The 22,463-nt window shown below is 48.4% G+C and overlaps 2 protein-coding genes across 3 annotated transcripts; both read left to right on the plus strand.

Moving 5' to 3' along the window:
• The first annotated feature begins 45 nt into the window (after nucleotides 1–45).
• On the plus strand, nucleotides 46–16,242 carry MTF1 (metal regulatory transcription factor 1). 2 transcript variants are annotated; one of them, XM_088067310.1, is made up of 10 exons: nucleotides 46–459; nucleotides 4,787–5,025; nucleotides 5,567–5,698; nucleotides 6,220–6,293; nucleotides 6,821–6,954; nucleotides 7,484–7,561; nucleotides 8,209–8,311; nucleotides 8,865–9,424; nucleotides 10,227–10,290; nucleotides 10,391–16,242. In XM_088067310.1, exons 1-10 carry the CDS (start codon nucleotides 46–48, stop codon nucleotides 10,783–10,785), a joined length of 2,193 nt encoding a protein of 730 aa, XP_087923436.1. In that variant the 3' UTR covers nucleotides 10,786–16,242. The 2 variants fall into 2 exon arrangements, with proteins under 2 accessions (XP_087923436.1, XP_087923437.1); XM_088067311.1 differs by having other exon boundaries at nucleotides 8,868–9,424.
• An 865-nt stretch (nucleotides 16,243–17,107) lies between these two features.
• Nucleotides 17,108–19,096, plus strand: YRDC (yrdC N6-threonylcarbamoyltransferase domain containing; the record flags this gene model as incomplete). The annotated part of the gene is made up of 5 exons (XM_005529917.3): nucleotides 17,108–17,613; nucleotides 17,765–17,879; nucleotides 18,137–18,256; nucleotides 18,426–18,568; nucleotides 18,904–19,096. Coding segments are annotated over 5 exons (948 nt in total), but the record flags the coding sequence as incomplete, so codon positions are not given.
• Between the last annotated feature and the right edge of the window lie 3,367 nt (nucleotides 19,097–22,463).

Raw genomic sequence — 22,463 nt, forward strand, 5'->3', positions numbered from 1 at the left:
TGTTCCGGCCGGAGCTCCCGGTAGCGCGGTGAGAGGCGCGGAGCCATGGGCGAGAACAGTCCCGAGGACAACGCCATCTACTATGAAGGGGAGGAAGACGACTTAGCCCAAGATGGAAATATGATGAAGTTTGCTGACAAAAATGGGCTGGTGTCCTCCTCGTCCGGGACGGTGTATGACAGGACAACTGTGCTCATAGAGCAGGACCACAGTGTGCTGGAAGATGAGGAGGATGAAGGACAGTGTGGTGATCACTTGCCTTTTTTACCCGAGGGTCACGAAGAAGGATTTCATTTATTAGCAGATCATGAAGGGATGTCACAGGGTTATGTGCAACATATTATTTCTCCAGATCAGATTCATCTAACAATAAATCCTGGTTCAACTCCCATGCCAAGAAACATCGAAGGAGCAACACTCACTTTGCAGTCTGAGTGCCCAGAAACCAAGCGTAAAGAAGTGAGTAGCTAAATGTGATTCTGGGTTTTGTGCACCTTAAAGGCTTTGAAAATGGGCTTTCCCAAGGCTGTTTTTCAGGAGAGGGGCAGGAGTTCTGTTCGTTTTTGAGGGGTTTTGTGTAATGGAGTGAATTGCCCTCCACTAAATTTGCTCTCATTGTCACCCCCAGCTTTGCAGTGATCTGGGGAGAACCCAGCAGAGCTGCCAGGGCCATCCCTCTTCCCTGTGACACCAGCTGCTGCCCTAGGAACCAGTCACTTTGTCACACTGGTTGGCAGGAGGGTGTGGCACTGACACGTTTGTGTCAGTGTTGTGTGTAATTTTAGTGATCTTCAGGTTTTCTTGTGGTTAGTCATTACTCTGTGAGTTCAGAAGTAGCTGAAATGACCTGAGCTGTTACTCTGGGACTGGCCACATTCTCAAGAAAAGCACATTCAGGTCACAGTTAAGAGCCAGGCCATTGCTGGGAGCTGGAGTACCAAATGTGAGATGCCAAATTTTAAATTATTTCTAGTTTTACTGTGTCACAGGGAGACTGTGACAAGAAGAGGGAAGCTTCAAACTGCCATCTGATGTATTTTGAAAGCTCAAGTCAGCCTGCATGGTTAAAATGGAGTTTACTCTTAATTTTGTTTCCCTAATGAATTCCATCTCGATGCACAGTGGGGAGGGCTTGTCCTGGGACTCTTCTTTTTGGGTGCAAGAGCTGAGGGAAGTTGACTGGAACACCAGCTCAGGGGCAGTTTAGCGCTCCTTTTTTTGGCCTGCCCGAGTTATGTGAGGGATGAAGAGTCCAGGTGGCAGTGGCAGCCCTGGCTGTGACACTGAGTCCTGGCCATCAGCACAGAGCTGTCACCATCATGGCTTAGTGCCGGGGAAGTGGGGCTGGGGGGTTCAGCTCTGCAGCTGGGGAACTTTCTGGACTGAGGTGTGTTCAGCGAGCCTGTTTGAGTCTCCTTCTGTCAGTTACTCAAGTTAGCAGCTGCTGCAGCCTGGAGCTGCTCAAGTATTTCACTTTCTCTTTATGGGGCCCTGAGCCGCTCCCAGAGCAGGGGGTAGAAGCTAAACAGGGTCAATGGCTGCATGTGCAATTAAACTGACTTCATTTTTTCACTCTTGCATTTTAGAGAAAGCTTGTAAAGTGTGGAATTTCCTAGTCAAATGCTTTATATGAATTTATTTTATGTTTCTGGAATTAATTTCCCAGAACAGAGGGCAGTGATACCATAATGTGAAAGCAGTGGCACTGAGCCCTGAGCACGTGTGAAAGGCCTTTTTTCCTGCAGTTTCAAAGGTCTGATAAGTTGTCTGGAGGTGAGGAAAGGAAACCTCTAAAGCTCCCAGGTATCTGGGTCATCTCTGAAAATCAGCAGCTCTGTTCTTTGGTACTTCAAAAATGCCCACAACAGTTTTAACACTTGAGATAATTGTTTTAAAGTCTTAGATTTTCAGGTCAGCCTTAGACATTTAGGAAGGTAAAAAGGGGGTTTTACACTTCAGTTGCCTTTGGCTTTTCTTTATTTTGTTATACATCTCTCACTGTAATTGTGTTGGTAAGAACAAACATGATTACAGTTTTGTATTTCAAATTCAGTTGTTTTCTGTTCAGCGATGACACAGAAAATGTAGCCATTTAGGGGGAATATGGCAAGCTCAGGAAGAGTTAAAGGCAAACAGAGCAGTTACTGTAGACTTTGAACCAGGGTGTGAGGCTCTGCTTCCTTCGGCCCTATTGGCTATTTCACAACAAGTTCCCGTCTCTGAGGTAAGTGCTGGATCACATCTCTTCCAGTGTCCCCTGGTAGAGGCAGCTGCTCACTGTCCCTGGCCAAAAGCCACAGCCTTTGGCCTCAAAGTCCCTGGGCCCTGTCCTGCCTGTCCAGGGCTTGGCCTCTGCTGCCTTGTTTGTTTTCTGTTGTGCTTGGGTGGTGTCGCAGCCTGGAGCTCTTGCTGCTGTCTCTGTGAAGCTTTCAATCCAATCTCCGATGGTTTTGTGTGTATAAGCAGTGTGCAGTGTGTTAATGTGCTAATGTGAACGATTTAAATACTGTGGTGCTTCACAGAAAGGTTGATTTTGCTCAGAACGTGGTGGTGATATTGCTGCTGCCTGTGGTGTGCTCTGAAGGTTTTGTGAAATAAAGATTTGGCCTTTGAGGGAGGGGGAGCTCTGCAAGACCATTATCAGAGTTCGGGCCATTGAACTGATGTTGCTGCTGCCACCTTCCCTTACACAGTGGCAGTGACAGCTGGGAACCAAACAGCTTAATCTGTAATTAGTACTGTCCTTTTTCTTCTAGACCTAAATGAAAACACCTAGAAAGCTTAACAGAATCCTCTCTTGATTTTCAGGTAGTTCCTGCCTGTGTCAAATCCCTTGTGTACCATGGGAAGTACTGTGGGGAATATTCTATAAAGTGTTCATTTCCAGCTGCCTTAAAACTGTAACAGGGAGCATGTACTTCAGCACTGATACACAAATTGTACTGGATCTGGTGATCCCGAGGAAGGATGATGTGCCCTCCTCAAGTAATAAAATTTGTGTTCTGATGTTGGTGTGTTACTGCTCTGTGCTCCCGTGTTGTGGCTGCCTCAGCACAACCAGACTTCCTAACTGCATTGTTACCATGCTGCAGTTCTTGGGCATTTAGTGGTGACTTCTGCCTGATGTGAGCTGTAAGCTAAGGGCAAATTGCTTAGAGTGAAATTACTGTTTCCTTCTCTGAAATTCTCTGAGAATGCTGAGCGACTAGTTGAGAATGTGAAGGGATGAATTCCTTGCTTCCCCTGGCAGGTGAGAGCTCAGCCATGCCCAGGAAAGCTGGACTCCAGCTGCTTCACAGAGGCTGGGGAACACAAAATCTTTCCCCTTCCTCCTCCCACAGCTTTCTATATTGAGCATGACATCACATGGTCTGGGATATTCCTGGATCTGTCCTGGCTGCATCCCCTCCCCACTCCCTGTGTACCCCCAGCCCCTAGCTGGCAGGGTGGGATGAGAAGCACTAAGAGCAATCCATCTCTATACCATCAGCTGTGTGTCGAGCACAAATCCAAAACATGCTCTATACAAGTGAAGAAAATGAACTCTATCACAGCCAAACCCAGCAGTTATGGTATTTCTGTGCTCTGTGTAAAGGTCTCTTGTATGTCTCACAGGAGGGTTTAACGTTCTCCAAATACAAAGGTGTTATTGAGGTAAGGTGAGGGTGAATGCCAGCCTGTTGTGGGAACAAGAGACCACGGATTGAGATACACAAAAGATCACTCAGCTTTATAAAATTTTCTTAAAGGAGTCTTGCTGGCAGTTTTGTCCCCTACAAAACAGGTCGGAAGTAATCAAGAAGCTACTTTCTCTTTTGTTATGGAGAACGTGATTTATAGCTGGTGGGACTTGCCAAGTTCTCTCCTGGTCTCCTCAGTCACCTTTAGGTGTTGAGGTTTCTGAACTTTAACAGTCAAATGAAAGCCATCAGTCTGGTAGTTAATGTTGGAAGATAACTTTATTCAGGCAGATCGGGGCTGTATTCCTTCTGCTTCACAAGAGAGGATGATATTTCATTATGTGTTACCACTTGCTCACTGTAAGATTCTAAACGATCCCTTGTGCCTGTTGCAGAAGTGGGGAAGATACCTAATGTAGTTCCATGTGAAATTGTCCTAGGGATCTCCATAGCTTACTGAGAAATCTGTGACACCTGTATTTGGGTGTCCTTGTGACCTGATGTGATCCATTTCCCTTCAGGCACTGACTGTTCCAGTAGCCACAGAAGGAAAGAACAAGGCTCAATGAAGACTGTTTTGGGATAAAGTGAAGTAATGGACTGGTGGTTAGACCATGGGAGATGGTAAAAACTTTTGCTCAAGCTCAGTGCCAACTGAATTTGATGGGAATTCAGCCCCCAGGGCAGTGGGTTTGAGATTGTGACAGTGCATTTTCCTTTGTCTCCCTGTCTCTGCTGGAAGCATCAGACCAAAATGCAGGTGCTGCACTTGCAGGTGGTGGACAGATTTGATGGCTCCTCAGTGTTCTTTCCAACTGTTCTATCAGATTTTTAGCTAGGAAAATTTTGGATTATGTTTTTCCTTTTCCTCCTTCTGTTAGATTCCTGTTCTGCAAGGCCAGCTGCTTTCCCATGTGCCACTCCTTCCTCACAGAGCACAGCAGAAATGTTGTTGTCAGAGAACTAAGCAGCAGTAAATTTTTGGTGGGGGCATTGGGATCAAAATCTATTGCATTTTCTTTGATGTCTGCATCAAAGGACTACATCCATGTCTGGATTCCAGAAATTATTAAAAATGATTAAGCATGCAGCGTTTTGTCCTTCAGGTTAAGCGCTACCAGTGCACCTTTGAGGGCTGTCCCCGCACCTACAGCACCGCTGGCAACCTGCGCACGCACCAGAAAACCCACCGGGGGGAGTACACCTTCGTCTGCAACCAGGAGGGCTGTGGCAAGGCCTTCCTCACCTCCTACAGCCTCAAAATCCACGTCAGGGTGCACACCAAGGAGAAACCGTTTGAGTGCGACGTGCAGGGCTGTGAGAAAGCATTCAACACACTGTACAGGTGAGAGGGGGTTCAGCACTGTGTACAGGTGAGAGGGGGTTCAGCACTGTGTACAGGTGAGAGGGGGTTCAGCACTGTGTACAGGTGAGAGGGGGTTCAGCACTGTGTACAGGTGAGAAGGTATTCAACAATACAGATGGGAAGGCTCTGGCAAGTTTTCTTGTCGGTATGGCAATTGATGCTCTGCAAGTTGCATCTACTTTGTGTTTGAATACAGTTGTTCTGCTTCTTCCATGTACAGGTATGAATATAAACCTCTCAAATGTCGCAATATTGTCCAAAGGGTAGGATTACAGAACTGTGGTGACTTCTTAATAGTCCAATAGCATTGGAGGTGGTGCATGAACACAAGCGTCTCTCAGATTTGTTGGATGACTTTGGAACTGATAGCAGTCACTTCCATGAGCTCTTTACCTTCTGCTCAGGATATGTTAAGCCTTTGATCCTGTCCTGCACATTTGAAAGAATGGCTTGCTTGCCTCAGGCCAGAGCTGTCTTATCCTACCAGTCCTAAGAGGGTTTTTTTTGACATGTTTTTTAGGTTGAAAGCACATCAAAGGCTTCACACAGGGAAAACATTTAACTGTGAATCAGAAGGCTGCAGCAAATACTTCACAACGCACAGTGACCTGAGGAAGCACATTCGAACACACACAGGAGAAAAGCCATTTCGGTGAGTAGCTGGATGGCACTTCTGCCTTCTGTTGCTCAGGCAATGAGACACCTGTGCCAAAAAGCAGCTGTTACTGCTCTCAATGGAATGGTGTTCTCCTGAGAAATAAGTGAAGGTGGCAGGCTGGCACTGGAGCATGTTTGTTCTCCAGCTCCCACAGGTGCCTTCAACAGTGGGTGCAGTGATTGTCCTAAAAGACAAGAATAGTTAAGGTAGTTTTTTAAACATAAACCTATGCCATGATGAGCATCTTCTAAAACACGTTGCTGTTCTCTGTGGGGATGCAATGTGTATTCCATGAAGGAGACCCCCCCAAATACTGCCTTCATGCTTGGATTTTTAAGTCCTACTCAGAGCCCTGCTATAATGTGTGTAGCATGTACAGCTGGTGCTGGGAGATACCTGGTTGCTGACAGAGCTTAGATTTGGGCCTGCTTTTTAGAGTCCTGGGACTATAGCAAAGGCTGTAGCTAATGCATTGAAGGGAGCTGATGCTGACTCCCCTGTGATGCCTCATTCAGGTGTGAGCATGATGGCTGTGGGAAGGCTTTTGCTGCAAGCCACCACCTCAAAACACACGTTAGAACACATACTGGTAAGTTCTGTGTTTTATTTTTTTTTAAATTTTCTTTAATTGAGCTTATTCAGTTTATACTAACTCTCAGAATCCTAATATGTATTAATAGTTACATATAACATAGGAGTGACACCGAGCTGAGTGTCTCAGGTGACATGTGTGAGGGAGGGGATGGCATCCAGAGAGACCTTTGCAGGCTGGAGGAGTGTGCCCATGTGAACCTCACGAGTTTAAAAAAGCCAAATGCAAACTCCTGCACCTGAGTCAGGCCAATTCAGATTTTCCAGTTATGCTTGACAGGTCTTGAATTCTATTAATATGTTTTCACAAATGTATCAGTAATGATACATAACAATTAAATACTGTGTTGTGTGTCAGTTCCCATGGTGAAATGGAAGCACTCACCTGCAGGACTCCCAGGAATACTGAATGTGTAAAGGAGCATTAAACATCTTGTTTGTATGAAATACTGCTCTCCCAGATGCTTTATAAGTGTGTGTCTGATAGGATGTTTTTCTGTTAAATGTGTTCTGTGATGCCTCTAGGGGAGAAACCCTTCTTCTGTCCCAGTAATGGTTGTGAGAAGACTTTCAGTACCCAGTACAGTCTCAAGAGTCACATGAAAGGTCATGAGAAGGGCCATACCTATAATGCACTTCCCAATAACAATGTGTCTGAGGTTAGTAGCACTTCTGCTTAATGTTTTTGTGTTAGGTGGGTATAAACCATACCTTGGAGAAGAAATCATTTGGTCTGCAGCTTGTTCTTAAGGTGTGACATTTAAGACTGGAATTTTCAAAGGGAGTTGTAAGTGCTGCCTTTGCCACATGTGCATGTGGGCAGTTGTATCCATCAGGCTGCTTTCCAGCTGTGCTTCAGTTGGAATCAATACTGTGGAGTAAACATGTCAAGTAAAAGAGAGACTAACTAAAACTACTCACTGGTTTAATTTTTTTATTTTCTAAAAGTTGATTTGTTCCTCTGCTAACTTAAAATTCTGGGTTATATGACTTTTTGGAAGTACTTTGACAGAGATGTTAACAATCCTTAATAGCTGGTAAATATCCTTTGCTTAAAAGTCTTTCTCCTTTGATTTTAGAACTGAGACCTGGGTCCCATATAAGCAGAGTATGGACTCTCAAAAGTAATTTAAAACATTTCTGACATAATTACTTTAATATAATTCAGATTGTTTTTCTTTTTCACAGGATACAAGTCACTCACTTTGTCTGAGTGATTTAAGCCTCATATCAACAGATTCAGAATTGCGGGAGAACTCTAATCAAGTGAGTTATTGTCCTGGAATTGCCTCGTTCTCATTTGAGTTTTGATTTTGTCCTCCAAAATGTGCAGTACTTAGTTTAGTTTAGTGCTGTGTGGAGTTCTGCATCTGATTTTACCATAACAGTATTCTTGCTTCTTGATAAGTGTTGACTGAGCTTAGGTTTTCCATAGAGGAAAATGAGATGCTGAGGAGACAGTGTTGTTCTTTGTGCTGTGGTGTGGGAGGAGGGTGCAGCTCTTGTGTATATTCTGCTCCTTGAGCAGTGTGGGTGACTAGAATTGCATAATCCAGGATACAATCTAAATGGAGCTGTTTTTTTCTGCTCCAGAAAAGGTTCTGCAAGCAGCCAATAAATGTCTGTTTCTGATGGAGTACTGCAAGAAATAAGGGTTAAACAAAGTGCCGAGGAATATATTTTACTTTTGAAGAAGTTACTTATTTTTGTAGGGGTTTGCTCATTATGTTAGTAAATTTGATTACAGGTAATAAAACCTAGGTGTAAATTTACAGCATGTAAGATTTATATATGTTGCCTTTCCTGAGAGTGGCTGGTTCATTGGCAGAATGTTTCTGACATGCACATGGGATTTGTGGAGACCTGAGATACTGCATTGTGTAATGTCTTCCTCTTTGTTTTCTATTTGTCAGACACAGGGACAGGACCTCAGCACAATCTCACCAGCAAGCATCTTTGAGTCTATGTTTCAGAGCCCAGACCACACTGCAAATCGGGATGACTCCCGGCAGACAGGTACCAGTTGTATCTGCACTGCTGTTAAAGAGAACTTTTTGACAGCTCTGCATGCATGTACTGAATTCAGCATTTCAGACTGAAGCTTAATGCCCAGCATAACTCTATGAAGCAAAAAGAACTTCAGTGTTGAAATTCACTTGTGTTGGGATGCATGGTGTACACAGATGGTGTGACACTCGGTGACAGGGGAGGTGACCCAGAACATGTCTTGCACTTGTGGCACTGGAGCTCTCAAGCACTTCACGTCATCCTGTTTTCAAGGTTCCCTCTTGAAGCTGCTGCACAACCTGGCTGATGAAAGGCTTATTAGTGAGAGCTGATGAGCCTGATCAGGCTCAGTGTAGGCCCAAAGTTACTAACTTCCTGAATTTGCAACTACTTTTAGATTGCACTGTCTAGGGTTGTTTCTGAGCACTAGTGTGAAGTTAGGAACGTGGTGATGCTTTACTTGGAAAAAATCCATCAGCTAGCTGATAAGTTCATTAAAAAAGCATGTCATTCAGATGTAACGAGGAGGGATGTATTTATACTTTTTCTGTTTCTCTTTCAGCAGCGTCCTTGATTGAAAGGTTTAACGGTGACTCAGAGTCAGCCGCTGCGGTCCCGCCCCCAGCAGGAGACGCAGCCTCGTTGTCCCTCCCGCTGGTCCTGCAGCTCGGCCTCCCTGAGCCCGCGCAGGCAGCGCTGCAAGCCTCGGCTGCACCCTCTGCTCCCTCCTCCATAGCACCCAGCTCACAGCCAGCTGCGTTTGGGAATCCTGCAACTGTTTTACAATCCCCAGAAGTGCCTGTTCCTCACAGCACACCGTTTGCAGCCAGTCACCAAGACTTCCTGCAGCGCACCCAGCCTCCGCCGCAGCCCATGGTACAGGGACTGTCAGTGGTTGCTGGGGCTCCTGCCCCTACAGCCCCGAGTGCCACTGAGCCCCTGCCAGCTGTAGTTCAGACTGTGCCTGTTGGTGCAAACCCTGTTTTGACCAGTAACCCCACTATAACCATTACTCCTTCTCCAAGCACCGCCATTCTGCAGTCCAGTATTGTCATGGGAGAGCAGAACTTACAATGGATCTTAAATGGTGCCACTGGTTCCCCACAAAGCCAAGAACAAATGGTCAGTACATCCAGCAGGGCTTTGGAACAGCTTCAACCATTCCTACCAGAGCCTTTACTTTTGAAAAGGGAGAGGGTCAAACCTGTAAGATAAACCCTAGGATGCACTGTATAATACTTGTCATGTTAATGTGTATACATGTCACCAATGCAGCCCCTAGAATAGACAGAGAAATAAGTAGAGCACAGAAAAACCCATGATTCAGAAAAGTCTTGCTTTCCTCTTTCTCCTCGTGGTGGACTTCTTACAGCAGGTATCACTGTGTTTATCCAGGACATGGCACCACCAGACCTAAGGATATACATGGGCCTTAATGTATTACTTTTAATGCATAGAAGCACAAAAGACTCTGTAAAGGTTGTGTTTAGGCATTTTGTAATCTCTGTCTCTGCCTAATTTTGATTGACAATGAAAAGAGTTTTTCTGAAAAGAGCGTGTTTGTGGTTTTCCACTAAATCTGGATAGCTGAGACTTCAGGAGTTTTCTCTCTGACAATATTGGTGCCACTTTGGGCTCTCAGCTGTAGGTGGACATGAGTGAGTGGCTGCAGGTACAGGCAGTGGGAACACACAGAGCAGTGTTTAAGAATTCAGTCATTAAATTCTCAAAACCCTAAAGCTGAGTTTGCCAGCAAATAATGGGGGGGATGTTATGCCAAGTCTTTAGGACCACTGAAACAAGACTTGGAGCCCAGTTTTCCTGTGTGTCTCTTTGGAATATGTATATAGATGTTTAGAATTTGAACAACAGAAATTTGATTTGAGTCAATTAACACATTTTTCTTGTTTTTTTTTCTTTAAAGCCACAAGTTCCTAAAGTAGAAAAGGTGTTTTTTACCACTGCATTACCAGTAGCTGGTAACACAGGTAAGCGTGACACTGAGCTAACTTATAACAAAGCTGATTTCTCTCTCCCTGCTGTGAAATTTTGTAGTTCCATTGTGTTTTGTCTTTGTTTCATCTTCAGGAAACCCCGTTCAGCAGATTGGTCTCAGCGTTCCTGTTATTATCATAAAGCAGGAGGAGGCCTGCCAGTGCCAGTGTGCCTGCCGAGACTCTGCCAAGGACAAAGCCACCTCCACGGTTAAGAAGGAATGTTCCTCACCGGATTCAAAAGCTTTGGAGCAGCCAGCTTCCCAGCTGCAGCCTAAGACCTTTCCTTCCTCCTCTGCTCCTCCTTCTTGTGGGCAGAGCAGTCAGATAGTTAACTCTTCAGACTCCCAGACTGAAACGTTAAGTGCCATGGATGTATCGGACTTCCTGTCCCTCCAAAGCCCTGAAACCCCATCTAATATAATTCCAATCGAAGCACTACTGCAGGGTGAGGAAGAAATTGGTATGAATAGCAACTTCTCTAAGTGAAGATGTTCCAGATTTTCCTTTGCACCTGGAGGGTAAAACCCTTCTCCTTAGAAGCAGAAACTGAAGGATCGATTCCTATTCCTTCCTCTTTGGAAGTTTTGTGGCTTATTTCTGCTTCATGGATGTCATCTTAGTCACGTCCCAGGTACATCCACCTTTGAGATTCTATCTTAAAAAAAAAGAAAAGGTAAAAAAAAAAAGAAATAGCTAAGTTATATATGAACTGTTTTGGCTGCACTGTCTGTCACTTTTGCTTGTCATATGTGAACACAGAAGTTAAGGTTACTCATGTGCAAAAAGATTTCTAAAAGGAAAAGGGGGGTTACTTTGTCTCCAGTTGCACATCACTTAGGTTTGGGATTAAGGTACTGGCAGCAAGTGGGTCTTTGTTACAACTTCTTGGGTTTCTAATTTTCTCCTGTCTCTCTTGTCTCTACTAACCATGCACTAAAGGGGAGCCCAGGAAAGGAGGCTGTGGGGGGAGGAAATGGCATAGCTGGGGGAGAGGATTTATCTGCAGTGATTTAATGTGATTGTCACATACCTGATGAGCTGGTGCCTGGTTTTGCTCTTACTAAAGTCTCCAGGAGCTTTGGGGAAGTTTATTTCATCAGGGCACAAGTATCTTGTGCCCCTAAGAGATCTGTTCATTTAATTCCACTAGGACTCAAGTGTGTTGCAGACACTGTGTCACAACATGGAAGCACAGTCGGAGCCGCTGCTGGCTCTGGCTCCTGAGTCTGTTTTCTTGGCCTTTCCGAAGGGTACAGTGAGTCCCAGGTGTGCTCAGGTTGGTGCCTGCTGCTCTTTTGATTTCTTAGGCTCTGTTCAGCAACAAATCATCATCCTAACCCTGGGGCAGTTGAATCAGGAGCATGGTGCCTTTGCTGGTTACTCTCATCTTTTGTGAAGAACAACCCTTAAGAAAATTTTGAGAAAGATTCAACATAAATTCAGTTTCAGTTCAGTGAGTCTGTTCTTCAGTTGTCCATACATGCTTCTTTTTTTTTCCAGTGAGCTATATAATTTCTGCCTGACTCTGCCTCCAGCCTACTGCAATGCCAGCTTTTTGTGCACGGGGCTGTTTTCTTGACTAAAAGATGTTACACAACAGAATAGTTTTTCATATCAAACTGAGAGTCTATATTCTAACCTACTCAGGGTAAATCAAATCCAAACCCCCCCTTCCACCAAAAAGCCTGTAATGTTGCAATAAATGCAGTCTCATTCTAAATGGTTTATTTATGCTGCATTATTTTAAAATATGTAATTTTATAGTTTTAATTCATCTTTCTGGCTTTGGCTGTCAGTCTTCTTGTGTTAAAAGAAAGAATATTAAATAGTCTTTATTCAGTTTACAGTGTTGTCATTAGTGAGATACAAAGATAATGACTGTAAGCCAATTAGTGGGGAGTGTCCCTGCACTCAATTTAGGAATGCAAACTGTAGTGGATAGAGATCTTTCACTCTTTGTGTTTGATCAGAGCTGCTCTCTGTACCTCCAGGGAGGGGAGAACCCTGTGAATGCTGCCTGGTGATCAGCAGGTGTTCAACCCTCCTGTGACATGCCCAGTGTGGCCTGACCCACGCTGGGACTGCCTTCAGCAGCCTCTCGTGCTGTTCCCCTGGGAATGCACTGCCCAGCTTGGGTGGAAAGGGACTGAAGGGAGCTGGCCTTCCCCTCCTGGACAGCTTGTTTCTGGTGAGGTGAGAAGGGAAAGCGCTGTTACCGTGAGGACAGACGGGTGTGCCTGGGGTGCGCTGTGTGCCTGCACCAGGGCGCAGAGCTCGGTGTTGGCAGTTGCAGGGATAAGCTCCAGGGCATCACACATCATGCTGCTGGTGTTTCCTCTGGGGGTGTGGCAGGACTGTTGCAGTGGGGCTACGAGTCCTGTAGCAACAAGGTTTGGCATCCATAAAAGGGGTTAACAAAGCATTTCTTGTTTTGTTCCTGTAATGGCAATCCTTGGAGGGCAGCGAGGTGGTGGCCCCTGTGCTTTTCTCCTACAGCTTCATTTTGTGCTGCAGTTGGGTTGCATGGAAGCAAGAACTGCTTTGAACACAAAAAACATTCCCAAGCCTGCCTGGTTGGGACTGTTCTTGCAGAGGAGTCTCCTGCCAGCTACTCTGCACAGAGCTCCACTTGGGGAAGGGGGTGAGTGCTGCCTGGGGGTGCCTCTGGTGCCTCTCACTGTGGCCTCAGGCATTTCCTTTGGCCAAGTGCAGCTGTGGTGTTTGAGGGTGAGTGGGTGTGGATGTGTGCCTCTGTGGGAGACTGCTGATGCAGGAATGTGAAGATTCCCCTGGAGTTGTGGGGGTTACCTCTGATGAGGGACAGGGGTCCCAGATGTGGCCTGCACTGTGACAGCTGGGCCATTTAGCAACTGCTTCTGAGCCTTTGCAGCCTTCAGGGAGGATTTTTTTTACTTTTATTACTTATGACTTAGTCAACCTAAAACATGCTTCTGGTTGGACCAGACAGCATCTTCAGAAACTCTTCTGTGACTGAAATGAGTAGAAGAAACTACCAAAGTCTCTGAACTGGGAAGCTCAATGTGGAGCTGCAGTGATGGGCAGCAGTGCCCAGGGTCAATCTCTGCTGTTTCTCTTCACAGCTACTGGGTTTTTTTGTTGTGTTCCAGGAAAAGCACTATGTCCTGCTGATTCTTTGGTGCATTGTGTTTGCCATTGCCCTCTTATATGTGCATTGGGCAGGCTGCAATTCAGGTGGAAGTGGTTAAGAGCTTGTAGTGAGGCAGGAGCATGTGATTCTGTGAGCACAGGAGCTGTGCATCCACTGCGTTTTACAGGTGTGTGCTTTTGTTGTTTGCTGTCCATCTGCTTTCCAGAGTGTTTGTGCTGCGTGTATCTGAGATGTTTTCACATTTGCATCATCCCCAGTACTGTGTGATCAGACTGTGCTCCAGGGCAGTCTGTGCCATGCTGGGGTGGGAGGAGATCCAAGGGCAGGTGCAGCAAAGCCCTGAGATTCTGCAAGACCAGAGATTTTTCCTGTCCTCTCCTTTTCTGCCCCAGCATTTAGTATATTCACTATTACATGGTTAATAAAAGGGAGAGTTTCTGCCCTAATAGATGAGACATTGGATTCCCAGAATAGGGTTGATGTACTGGAGCTTCTGGGAACAGCGTGCCTGCCTCTACAAAGCCTGCATGAACCCCTTTAATTGTCACAGAGCAAAACTGCACTGCTCTAGGTCTCCTGTTTTGTGATAGTGGGGGTTTCCTTGGTCATTCATAGTTTCTAGATGGGTGCAGAAGCTTAAATATGTAGAGGGGGTCAAGTTACTGACTTTGGTAGCTTTGGTCACCAAGCAAGGAGCCAAGTGAGCAGACTTGGCATGCAGCTAAAGGTTGGAGAAATTGCTTTTTGTGCTTGTAGGTGGGGGTTGGGGGGGTGGGGTGGAAAATCAGCACTGATTGAATGCTGGTACTGAATTAAATGGAATAAAGTACGAATTGGACACTTGTGTAATGCTTCGTGTGCCCAGGAAGACAAGTTCGCAGAACCTCATACTGGTATCTAAAATGCACTTTAGGTTATTTTATCTTTAACCCAATTGCTGCAATTTCTTTTGTATATACTTTCACAAAGTTTATTTTTGCTCTGAGTGAAAGTTAACAGGGGTGTGCAAAGATGAGCACTTAACTTCGTGCAATACCTGTAGCTAAAGATCCTTGTCCCGTGTGGTCCGTGTGTGTCTGTCTGACAGAACAAGTGTGGTGGGTGCTGTGCTGCCCTTCCCCTGTGCCCCAGACAAATTATGCATCATTAGCAAACGTCCAATCTATGCAAATAACCCTCTGAGAGCACTGTGCTTCAGCAGCCTTTTCTCTCTTGCTTTCTGGGGGCTGCTTGTCGCTCCTGTTGGACCTGCTGTGTCCCTTGATGTGTGTCCTTCTTCCCCTGTCCTCATCCTGTCACCCACGTGGGAACACAAGTGACAAGCTGCTTTCAAACAGGCATGTTGCACCTTTGAAATTTGTCTTCAAGATGGTTTCTGATGTCCTGTTACTGCCTTATTTCTTGGGGGTGGCATGGCTGTAGCCATCCACAAGGTTGTCCTTGATCTGCATCAACGCTGTGAACTGTTTACAGCACTCCTACTCTGAGATAGGCTGGGCTCCGAGCTGGAGCCAGGCTTGGCATGGAGCTGCAGGGGCAGCTGAGCCCAGGGTAGCTGTCCTTGGAGGGGACTGGAGATGAACAGCTGTTGCTGGGTTGTTCCTGAGGTGAGGCAGCCGGGTCAGTGGGACAGAGCAGGCGAGCTCTGGTGTCATGTCCTCGCTTCCACCGCTGGCCGGGAGACACTGGGCAAGGCACAGAACCTCGCGCTGCCTCAGATCCTCCCCGCGGAACGAGGACGGGGTGTTGGCTGTGAAATGATTTGAGATCTTTGGGTGAAAAGTTCTTGGCAGGAGTTAGCTGAGCTAGCTGGGCAGAGCTGTTGGAGTCAGTTTGGACTGTAAGGCAAAAAAGAAGAGCACGTCTTTAATAAACCCTATGAATTTCTGACTGCAGAGTTTTTAATTGTATACTATTTTTTTCCGTAACATATTTTGGAAGCAATGTCAAGTTTTTATAAATGTTACCTGTAGTGGATTCTCATGGACAGGGCTGAACTTTTAACTTTTTTGTGTCTTGTCTTGATACCTATCACATGTTCTAGAAGTTGGATTCTGTGTCTGCACTGAGAAATGCAAATTAAACTGGATATTTATGTAGTAGTGTACATAGTCTAAGTGTGTGTTTTTGGGACTAGGTGAAACCCCACACCATGCTGCAGTGGTGTGCAAGCTGGCCAAAATTTGGTTCGTTATGCAGTGTACACTTTCTCAAATAAATGCAGTTTCTACTTTTTCTTAAAAAAAAGATTTTTTTCACATGACCTTTTCCAGCAGACTGGAGGGTGTGTTTGCAGTGCTGTAGTTGCAGTCGCTGGTGTTCCTGGTTTGTGACTCTTGTCCTCCCGCTGCTCGGGCTGACCCTGCTCTGTTTTGCCTCACCCAGCCCAAACCCCAGCCTGGCTCCACACTGGGGGCAGCTCCAGCTGAGCTGTTGGGGCTGGGGGATGCACTGCCTGGGGCTTTGGAGACAGCTGAACTAAACCCCAGTTTCTCAAGAATGTGTGTACGGTAATAAAGGAATTTATTTAACTCTAAAACATGGGAACAAATGTGCTTACATTGAGCAATGTGAAGATGTTAGTTACAGGTACAGTACTTCCAAAGGAAGAGCATCTCCAAAACCCAAAAGAGTAAATATGAATTTGTATTTTTTGAAGAATGTGAAATAATGGTGTTTGCTTAATTGCTCATTTTGTATGAAGTTAATATTGTACTTTGAAATATCTGCAAAGAAGTGGAAATTTACCTTTTTGGAATTGAAAGCAATATTAATACTAATGGAATCCTAATTAAATGCTTATTTAAACATTGTGTTATAATAGTTTTTCCTGAGAGTGTTCTGTGGGAGAGGAGAGGGCAGGATGCTCACAATCTCCTTAGGAAGAGGAATTCCAACCTGAAAGGCAGCGTTTGCCTTTTCACCCTTCTCCTTGTCCCAGCACTGGCCCAACTTGGCCACTCTGGTGCCTGAGGTGCGGGTGAGAGTTGGAAGGCAGAGCTGGGGGATCTCGCATGGCAGAGCTCCATCCCCGGCGGCAGCTGCTGCTGCCCGGGTGCTGCTCTCGGCCCCGGGGTCGTGCCTGTGCAGCCTCTCCAGCGCCCATCGCAGAGCAGCCGGGGAACACACGGGGGCTGGGGAGATACAGTCCGAGCGCGTCTGGCTTTATTATGAAGTTAATTTAATGCGATAAGGCACGAGCGCGGCGAGACCGAGCGAGCTCCAAGGCCACGGCGGGGGAGCCCGGCGGGTCCCGCTCCCCGTGTTCCCCCGGAGCCCCAAACCCCTCGCTCCGATCCGCGGCTTCGATCCCCTCCCCCGGGGCTCCTCAGGGCCCCGCGCCGCCCGCCGGGCCGGGGCTCAGCGCCGCCCGCAGCGCGACCATCGCCGCCTTCAGCTCCTCACAGGCGGCGATGCGGGACCGCAGCTGCCGCTGCCGGAGCTCCAGCAGCTCCCGCAGCCCCCGCGGGTCCTCCGGAACCTGTGGGGAGACGGCGGGGACAGCGGTCACAGCCGGCACCGGGGGCACCCCCGGAGCCCCGATGTCCCTGGACCCTCCCGTTCCCCCGTGCCCTCTCCGCACCCGCCGCTCTCTCGCCGGCTCCGTCCGGCCCACGCGCGGCTCCTGCGCGCCCCCGGTCGCCATGGCAACGGCGTCGGCGGCCCGGGCCCCGCTGTTGTGTCACCCCCCCGCGCCGGAAGTGGCACCGCATGGCGCGGGCGGCGCGGGTGCTGGCGCTGGCGCGGGCGGCGGAGGGTGCGGCGGGCCCGGGCCCGGGGCTGGGCCGCGGCCGCCTGGTGCTGCTGCCGCCCGGCAGCGGGGCCCGGCCCGGCCCTCGATGTGCGCGCGGGGAGCCAGCGGAGGGGGGAGGCTGGGCCGGCGGCGGGAGCGCCCCGGTCGAGCTGGGCTGGGCCGCACCGGAGGTTGGAGGCCCCGGCCGGTGGCGACAGGAGCCGGGCCGCCCCGCTGACACCTGGTGTGGCGCAGGCTGGAGGGAGGCGGTGGCGGCCGCGGCCGGCGCTCTGCAAGCGGGCGGGCTGGTGGCGGTGCCCACGGACACGGTGTACGGCGTGGCCTGCCTGGCCCAGGACTCGGCCGCCGTGCGCAGCATCTACAGCCTGAAGGGGCGAAACGGCGCCAAGCCGCTCGCCATCTGCCTCGGGGATGTGGAGCGGCTCTACAGGTGCGCGCGGATGCCGTCGGGAGCGGCTCCTTCCCCGGCGGACGCGGAGCCCCACGGAAGGGCCGTGCGGGCCATGCCGGAGCTGCCCGAGGTCCCGTTGCCCCGGCGACACCGTGTGCACCCCCTGATCCAGCTGTGTCCGACCCTGCAGGTACTGCCACGTCAATGTTCCCGACGAGCTGCTGCGGGACTTGCTCCCGGGACCGGTGACCCTGGTCTTGGAGCGTTCAGAAGAGCTGAATAAAGACTTGAATCCGTTCACATCGGTAGGTCATGGCTACAGGATTGATCTCAGGGTTTCGAGGGCAGGGGCTGCTGTAACATTTGTCCTTACCTGTCCCCAGAAGTGGTCCCTGTGTTGTCCTGCTCCCTGTGACTGACCTGGACATGGCACAAACCAGTGTTAGGGCCTGACTCAAGTCTTGTGTTATCACTGGTTCAGCAGATGTAGATCTGACAGCTATTTCAGAGCTTTAGACAACACAAGATTAAAACCAATTCCTGTGTGTTTCCTTCCCTGCAGCTGGTTGGTGTTCGCATTCCAAACCACCCCTTCATGAGGGACCTGGCTCGTGCCTGCTCGGGACCGCTGGCTTTGACAAGCGCCAACATCAGCTCCCAGGGCAGCACCCTGACCGTGCTGGTGAGGTTCTTCCATCCCTCAGGGATGTCACTTTGGCAGAGCCTCAGGCTCTCTCAGTTGAGCTCAGCTTTAGCAGTAAACCAGGGGCTGCTCTGCTGATATATTTTTACTTTATTTAAATGATGCTCACAAACAGCTGTCAGGACTGTTACCAACAGCTCTCTTGCAGGAATTCCAGGATTTGTGGCCTCACTTGTCCTTGGTCATTGATGGAGGTCCCATAGGAGACATCCAGAGCCCAGAGTGTCGCTTGGGATCAACTGTGGTTGACTTATCTGTGTCAGGGAAATTCTCCATCATCCGGCCTGGCTGGTGAGTATAGCTGGGGCTTTTCCTTTGCTTTAAATGAAACAAAGCTTTTGGGTAGGGGTGGCTCATGTATTACTTTGCTTTGTTTTGCTCTGCTTCGCTTCCCACAGCACTTCCACCTTCCCATTAATGTTAACCTAATTATGAGCACTCACAGAAATCCTCAGGAGCTCTCAGATTCCCCTTTCTCACAGCTTCTGTGTGAAGCTTTAGTGTCTGGAGTTCATGCTCTCCTTGGCTCTAAGTGCAATCCTGTGTCTCACTGATTGCTCTTCCCCAGAAAACACTGTTTTAATGCTCCAAACTCTTTGTTCTGATGGCTCTGTTTCTCCCTGCAGTGCACTAACGCCCACAGTTGAAATCCTGAAGGAAAAGTATGGCTTGGTACCAGAACTTTCCTAATGCTTGGGACTGGGAGCTGTTGGAGCTGGGCACTGTGTGCCTGTGCACTCAGGAGTGGGTGATCATGGCCTTGTTTAATAAGGTCGATGGGTTATGTCAAGGTAAATAAAAAAATATTTAAAAAAGAAAGACTGGAAAACCCTTTCTGACCTCTCTGTGCTGCTGTACTGTTCCCAAATGTCTGTTCTGTTACCCTGATCAGGCTTTGTGATTATGAAAGTTAAACTGTTGTCAGGATGGTGTGGGGAAGGCCTGGTGTGCCCCACACACTTCTGGGTGGTCATCCTGTGCCATCTGCACTGGAAGGAAAGCAGACATGGAGTAGAGGGGCTTTGAGGGTTTTACAGCTGTGCTGCTCTCTGGCTGCTCTTTGTTCTAAATGTGATCAAAGCCTCCTACTGAGCTGAAAGAGCCCTTGCTTCTGAAAATTCAGTATTCAGATAACCCAGGCTAGAGCTGCTCAGAGCAACCTGCTTCCTCCTAATGCAGAGATTGAAATAAGCTCTTGGTGTGATGATCTTCCTTCATTCAAATGTAGAATTCAGCCTGCACTGGCAGGGTTTTTCCCAATGTCTTGAGGGCCAGGGAGCTGTTTTCTGTTGTTACTGCTCACAAGCAGCTGTCTCAGGCACTGCTGATGGATTGCACTGGACACACAGCTGACCCCAGAGTCATTGCCTGCCTGGAGCTGCTGCTATAAAATTCCCAAAGCACCAGGCTGGATGAGTTACTGTCATTTGCAGAGTGGGTGTGTGATCTCTGCTCTTGCCTTTCTCAGTCAGGTATCCTGGGGGATGGAGGGGCTGAGGGAAATCAGAGGGGTCCCTTCCCTTTGCCTGCACAGGACCCCTTGTCCTGCCTGCCTGTCCCCAGTGCTGGCAGGAACAGCTCTGAGCAGAGGCTCTGCTGTATTCGAGGGGGCAGAGTGGGGCACTGGGGGTCCCCTTGCAATGAAACCATTAATTTGTATTGATGCTGCTGCTACTGCCCTGGTTCTGCTTCCCGATACAATGAAAACCAGACTCAGGCTAATTAAGCTGGAAACACAAAATTGCAATTTGCAGCTGATTAAGTCTTTCAAACAATATTTATGTGATTCTCCTCATCCCCCAGCTCACACCAGAGCCAGAACTGGTGCCCCATACCTGTGGGTGTCAGGGCTGTTTGGGGCCTCACTGTAACCTCCCAGTACAGGGAGCAATTTCCCTGCTGGATTTGCACAGTGAGCAGCCCCTGCCTCTCTCCTCAGCTCATCAGCTATTCATTGATCCTTGCTGGGCTTCTCCAGTGCTCATCCGTCACTCACACCTGCCATCCACTTCCCAAACGTTTCCTGTTTTCCCAGTGATGTATTTCCCTGCTCAGACAAGCTGATCTTGCACCATGGTGCACCAGGTGCAGCTGTGGCCCTGCCCTGTGCTGGCAGAGGCACGTGGCTGTGCCCTGAACCAGTGGAGCAGCTGAGCCATGGTCACCGATTGAGCTGTGCCCCTGAGGGGCCTCCAGGAGCTGCTTTCCTGGTTGTGGGAGCTCTGCTGCAGCACCTCTTCCTCCTCCTTCCCTTGGGGCCTCTGAAACATGCAGGTGGAGCTGGTGAGGGCTCCTTTCCTACAGCTGTGTGGGGAAGTGATGCTCCCCCAGGTGAGGCACAGCCCTAAGGAGGAGCTGCCTTGCCTGAACGGGGCTGGCTCTGGAGTGCCCAGAGTCTCATCTTGGCCACAACCTGGAGTGGCGTTTGTGAACAGCCCAGGTGGGCAGAAAACTTGAGAAATGTGTCACCATCTCAGCTGGTGCCTCTGCTCATGGCTCATTCCCTTCTGGCAGCATTCAGTGTCCCTGCAAGTGACAGATTTGTACCACCAGCACCAAGAGGATGAGCCGTGTATCAGGCAGGGGTGCAAGGGTAGTGCAGAGACTGCAGGCTCTATAAATTCCCTGTTCCTCTGGCTCCTGGCTGGCTGTGGGGCACTGTGCTGTCAGCATGATATGCTTGGCACCAGCTGAGGTGACGGGGCTGTGTATCAGTGTCAGGGCGCTGTCAGCGCCTCTGGAATGCAGCACGGAGCAAAGCTGGGATTTGTTGCTTGTTCAGGTGTCCTTGGTGCCTCCCAAGGCGGGACCCTGCTGCTCCACCGAGTGACTGCAGAGTCCTGTGAGCAGGGATGGGACCTGCAGGGAGCCACCAGGACACGGTGACCTGTCTGCTGGGACATTGTGAAAATACACCCCCAGCCCAGCTGGGACAGGGGGATCAGACACAGCTTCTGCTGGGGAGGTGCCCCTGGAAATATGGGAGCCAGATGTTCTAATTATGATTTTAAATTTATTATCTAAATATTTATAAAATTATTATTCCTTATAATATATTTATTTATTTATTTATATAATTATTATTTGTTATAAAGAGTCCCTGAGCTGGGAGAGATTTTCCTCCATCACTGCAACCAGAGATCTGTGATGCTGCTGCTCCATAAACACCTTCATAAACCTACTCACAGACCAGGGTGACCCTTGTGTTTGCAGCCCTTGTGGAAACCACTTTGGCATGAGCTGTCAGAGCAGGAGATGCGTGGTTTGCATTTTAATCAGCATTTGCCCTGCAAACAAAAATGCATCTGTAGAACCTCACCAGCAGAGCCAGCTCAAACTTGTGGAGCAATGGTTCAACTGAGCAACACCAGGCCAGGCTGCCTGGGTCAGGGTTGGTTTTGGAGGTGAAGCTGCTTGGTGTCTGACCCTTTCCAGCCATGTTGGAGCTGTTGAGAATGCTGCTGGCTGAGGCATCTGAGAGCCCTAAGCAGGGAGAAGTTTTCCTCCATCACTGCAACCAGAGATCTGTGATGCTGCTGCTACTGCCCTGGTTCTGCTTCCTGACACAATGAAAACCAGACTCAGGCTAATTAAACTGGAAACACAAAATTGCAATTTGCAGCTCATTAAGTCTTTCAAACAATATTTCTCTTAATCTTCTTCTGATTTATTTTCTTGTAATGCCTTGAGTACAAGGTAGTGCACATTGGGGAGATGCTTCCAGATGAAGCCCAGCCTGCCCTGCCAGATGCTGGGAGCTCAGAGTGAGGGTTTTTCACAGGATACTCATTTAAGGAATTAGTCTGTAGAAGTGTAGATGATATAGACAGAAGGGACCTTGAGGTCATCTAGAGAATCTGTTTCCTCAGACAGCATTCCCTCTTCCAGGTCACCCCAGGTACATTTGTCAGATTTGCTCTCAGCTCCCTTTTCTGGAGGATTTTCTGTCTGTCTGCTCTTCTTCCCAGTTCCTTAAAAATATATTTATTTGTGCTGGAATTTTTCAGGGGCTTACAAGTAACATGGTCTGTGTTCATCCACCTCTTGTCCATGTTTTCCCTTTTTCAGAATGCTGTGGCTTATCCACCCTGGTGTTGAGACCCCGGGGATGGCTGCAGGGAGTCCCTGGGGAGGAGGCTCTGAGGTGGGGAAGTGCTGGGGTGCCATGGGGTGTTACCACTGCAGG

The sequence above is a fragment of the Pseudopodoces humilis genome, chromosome 27 (assembly GCF_049639895.1).
Source record: "Pseudopodoces humilis isolate 2021_Gansu_Grassland_sample_001 chromosome 27, ASM4963989v1, whole genome shotgun sequence".
In the NCBI taxonomy this organism is placed as follows: domain Eukaryota; kingdom Metazoa; phylum Chordata; class Aves; order Passeriformes; family Paridae; genus Pseudopodoces; species Pseudopodoces humilis.